The 4,852-nt window shown below is 46.0% G+C and overlaps 1 protein-coding gene across 1 annotated transcript; it reads left to right on the top strand.

Annotated features, from left to right (window-relative positions):
* The first annotated feature begins 240 nt into the window (after window positions 1-240).
* LOC146853793 (olfactory receptor 5J3-like) lies at window positions 241-1,179 on the top strand. Its single transcript, XM_085650904.1, has one exon. The coding sequence runs from the start codon at window positions 241-243 to the stop codon at window positions 1,177-1,179; it is 939 nt and encodes a 312-aa protein (XP_085507030.1).
* The last annotated feature ends 3,673 nt before the right edge of the window (window positions 1,180-4,852 follow it).

Here is a 4,852-nt window from a genome sequence, read left to right as displayed (position 1 = left end):
CTTCACTCATGAGCAATTTTACCTATAGAATCCCGAGTCTCTTGTTCAATCTAGAGATAAATTATTATCTAACAAGTTTCCTTGCTTTACGACATTGACTTTGATAAATTAATGAGATGATCCATTTTTCTAAATAATATAGGTTTTTACAGACTATGGTTTCAATGTATGTACTTTATGGAAGTTGATGTACCTTTAATATGTCTTCCCTCTCATAGATAAATGCTATCCTTCAACGACATGATACCCAGGAACAAAAGCACTGTGACCAAGTTCTTCTTTGTGGGATTCACCAATGATCCAGACCTGGAAGTTCTGTTCTTTCTCCTGTTTTTATTGGTCTACACCTTCACTCTTCTAGGCAACTGCAGCATTATGGCCATTGTATGGCTCAGCCCCCAGCTTCACACACCCATGTACTTTTTCCTCACCCAACTTGCTTTTTTGGATTCAGCTTTTTCCTCTGTTATCTCTCCCAAGATGCTGGCTGATCTTCTTACTAAGAAACGGACAATTACATTTTCTGGCTGCATTGCTCAAATTTATTTCTTCAGTGGCTTTGGTAGCACAGAATTCTTCCTGTTGGCAGCAATGGCATTTGACCGTTATGTAGCAATATGTAACCCATTGACATATGCAGTCATTATGAACAATGATATGTTTTTGCGTTTAGTTGCAGGGTCATACATAGGTGGCTTTGTGCACTCTCTGATACATGCTAGCTGTCTTTATCGGTTATCTTTTTGTGGTCCTAATGTCATGAATCACTTTGTTTGTGATTATCCAGTGCTCCTGAAGCTATCCTGCACTGACATCTTAATAAATGAATGGATCCGTTTTGTATTTGCTTCCTTAGTAGTCATAGGATCCCTCTTTGTTATATTTGTCTCCTATTCATATATTATCACCACCATATTGAAAATTGGTAACACAGGAGGGAGACACCGGGCTGCCTCCACCTGCATCTCTCATTTCACATGTGTCTTTCTCTTCTATGGCAGTTGTTTCTTGATGGAGATACTCCCCAATTCTAGTTCTTCAGAGGGGCAGTACAAAGTAGTTACTGTAATTTCCACTGTCCTGATACCTGCTTTGAATCCCATGATATACAGCTTGAGAAACAATGAAATGAAAGAAGCTGTAAGAAAGATATTAAGCTGGACAGTTAAAACCCATTGATGAACACTATTCCAACCACCAAGACGTGACAGAGAATTAAAGTCTATTCAACAATTCATGAATGCATTTTTATTATTTATTAAGACAAGTTTTGAACATTTCTGTCCAGGCTTGTTAGGCCATCACTATGTGTTGACTGGATACATGTGCTAGGATTCAAAAGACCTAAAATCTCTTTGTCTAGTTTGGATTCACACACTTCTACATAGCTATTACAAGATATAGTTACATTAGTTGAGGCTAAAGTTGCAGGACTAACAGGTAAGATTTGATTCTGAGGACTAATTCACTGACATTCAACCCCTGCTGTGAGCAGGGATTAAATATCAACTGGGAGGTGCTTGTCAGTGGTGGCAGGAGACTTGCAAAAAGAGGCCAATGCTTTGTCAGGCTACAACTGTGCTACGCCTCAATCCCTTGTGGTTTTTGAGGAGAAGCACAGGCCAAACAGTCTCTTGGGAACGATGTTTTTTGATCCAAATATATTGATTACAGAAGCACTGGCATGCCATGGATAAGTCAATTCAGATCATCTCTTTGTCAGACAAGCTCCCAGTATTTGGGTGTGTAAAGATACTAGGAGCTGGAAAAGACTCAGGGCCCGATTCACAGAACTAACTTAAGACAAAATCCTAAACTTACTACCATTTTGGTATTCACAGAAGGCACTTACTCATTTTGGTATTCACAGAAGGCACTTACTCATTTTGGTATTCACAGAAGTTAGTAGTCCTAAGTTTAGGACTCCTAAATGCCTTCTGTGAATACCGAAAGTCTTAAAATTAGGATTTTTCGCAGTTTAGTAGTAGTATAGTTAGGACTCCAAACTTTAGGACTCCTAAATGCCTTCTTTGAATACCGAAATTCTTAAAATTAGGATTTTTCTCAATTTAGTAGTCCTAAGTTTAGGACTCCTAACTTTAGGACTCCTAAATGCCTTCTGTGACTACCGAAAGTCTTAAAATTAGGATTTATCGCAGTTTAGTAGTAGTATAGTCAGGACTCCTAACTTTAGGACTCCTAAATGCCTTCTGTGAATACCGAAATTCTTAAAATTAGGATTTTTCTCAATTTAGTAGTCCTAAGTCTAAACTTAGGACTACTAAATTGAGAAAAATCCTGGGTGTGAGGAAATTTGTGGATCCACGTAGATCCCAGAACTTTCCCACACAGAACTTTGAGAAAAAAGTGAATTTTTCAGCTAAATTTGAGGTTTGCAGGGGAATGTGGGTAGGAAAACGTTAGGGGACCCACGCAAGCCATACCTCGCTGGACTCTCCCGGGTGTCTAGTTTTCAGAAATCTGTGGGTTCGGTAGGTTTCCCTAAGTGCCATCTGCGCTAGGGCCCAAAATCCACAGGTAGGCATATTGCTAAAAACAACTCTGCACCTAGTTGGCTTTCAGGGGGGAGGGTGTTGCCCCGATATGCCCCAAGGGGGGCAGAAACATTGTGGCTATTTTATTGGGGGGTGGGGGCATTGGTATGCCCATTCTGGGCAGCCCCCACCCCCACGCATAAAAGAAGCCAGCGTAATCGTTGGTGTCTAGTGGGCTTTTTGCCCCCCCGGAGTGAAGCTTGGGGGCCACTGCCCCATCTGCCCCCCAGGGGGGCAGTAAGGCTGTAATTTTTGCGGGGGTGGGGGCATGGGTATGCCCGTTTTGGTACCCCCACCTTAATACAAATTTGCCTCAAAAAAATCCCTGGTGTCTAGTGGGCTAATTACCCCCCCCGGCAGAGAAGATTGGCGGCTAAAGCCCCCAACTGCCCCCCAGGGGGGACAGAAAGACCACTAGATGCCAGGGAGTTTTTAGGAACATTTTTATTAGGGTGGGGGCTGCCCAAAATGGGCATGCCAATGTCCCCACCCTAATTAAAATTTGCCCAAAAAGTCCCTCGCTTCTAGTGGGCTTTTTGCTCCTCTGGGGGGCAGAAAGGCGGTTATTTTTGCGGGCGGGGTGGGGGCATGGGCATGCCCATTTTGGAAGCCCGCACCCTAATTCAAATTTGCCCCAAAAAAATCCCTGGTGTCTAGTGGGCTTTTTACGCCCCCCGGCAGGGCAGATTGGGGGCTAATGCCCCCATCTGCACCCCCGGGGGGGCAGAAAGTCCACTAGATGCCAAGGAGTTTTTGGGCAAATTTTAATTAGGGTAGGGGCTGCCCAAAACGGGCATGCCAATACCCTAATTTAAATTTGCCAAAAAATCACTGGTGTCTAGTGGGCAGATTGGGGCTACTGCCCCATCTGCCCCCCAGGGGGGCAGGAAGGCTGTTATTTTTGCGGGGGAGGAGGTGGGGGCATGGGCATGACCGTTTTGGAAGCCCTCACCCTAATTCAAATTTGACCCAAAAAAACTCTCTAGCGTCTTTTGGGCATTTTACCCCACCCGGCGGAGCAGATTGGGGGCTGATGCCCCCGTCTGTGCCCCAGGGGGGACAGAGAGTCCACTAGACGCAGGGAGTTTTTTGCGCAAATTTGAATTAGGCCCAGGGGGGCAGAAAGTCCACTAGATGCCAAGCAGTTTTTGGCCAAATTTTAATTAGGGTGGGGGTTGCCCAAAACGGGCATGCCAATGCCCCCACCCTAATTCAAATTTACCTAAAAAATCCCTGGCGTCTACTGGGCTTTTTGCCCCCCCCCCGGGGGGGGCAGATCTGGGGCTAAGGCTGTCATTTTTGTGGGGGGGTGGGTGGGTGCATGGGCATGCCCATATTGGTCATGAGGAAAAAAAAATCCCTGGCGTATAGTGGGATTTCTGCCCCCCGAGGGGGCAGATTAGGGGCTACTGCCCCCAACTGCCCCCTAGGGGGGGCAGAAAGGCTGTAAATTGTGCAGGGTGGGGGCATGGACATGCCCTTTATGGGCAGCCCCCACCCTAATAAATTATGCGCCCAAAGGTCAATATCCCTGGTGTCTAGTGGGCTTTTTACCCCCGGGGGAGCAGATTGGGGGCTACTGCCCCATCTGCCCCCCAGGGGGTCAAAAAGACTAAATCATACCCATTACATTTGGGGGGAGCAAAACCCCTTGCCCAAGGGACACGGGTACTTGTGCCTCCCATACAAATGAGGCACTATTTTTATTGAGAGACCTGGGTGAACGCTGGGTGGTGGGAAATTTGTGTAAGCCCGGTGATGCCACAACTTTCCCACACAAAAATGTTTGAAAAAAGTTGTTTCTTTCAGCTAAAATTGAGGTTTGCAGGGGATTCTGGGTAAGGAAACGTTAGGGGATCCACGCAAGCCATACCTCCCTGGAAGCCCCCCGGTGTCTTGTTTTCAGAAATGTGTGGGTTTGGTAGGTTTCCCTAGATGGCGGCCGAACACGGGGCCAAAAACCCAGGTGATCCCCTTGCAAAACCAGGTGGTTTTGAGATAGGCAATTTTGATGTCGCCTCACTATGTTTTGGGCCCTTGCCTGTCGCGGGTACTTGGGCCTCCCACACAAGTGAGGCCCCATTTTTATCGGGAGACCTGGGGGAACGCTGGGTGGTGGGAAATTTGTGTGAGCCCTGTGTTCCACCACAGAAATGTGGGGAAAATGTAGTTTTTTTTGTCAATTCTTTAGATTTACAAGGGATTCTGGGTAACAGACCCTGGTGGGAGGCAGTCAAGTCACCCCATCCTGGATTCCCCTGGGTGTCTAGTTTTCAAAAATGTATAGGTTTGCTAGG

Source organism: Triturus cristatus, chromosome 4_1, assembly GCF_964204655.1.
Source record: "Triturus cristatus chromosome 4_1, aTriCri1.1, whole genome shotgun sequence".
Taxonomy (NCBI): Eukaryota; Metazoa; Chordata; class Amphibia; order Caudata; family Salamandridae; genus Triturus; species Triturus cristatus.
Note: the sequence above shows the minus strand (reverse complement) of the source record. Positions and strands in the feature narration are given on the sequence as shown.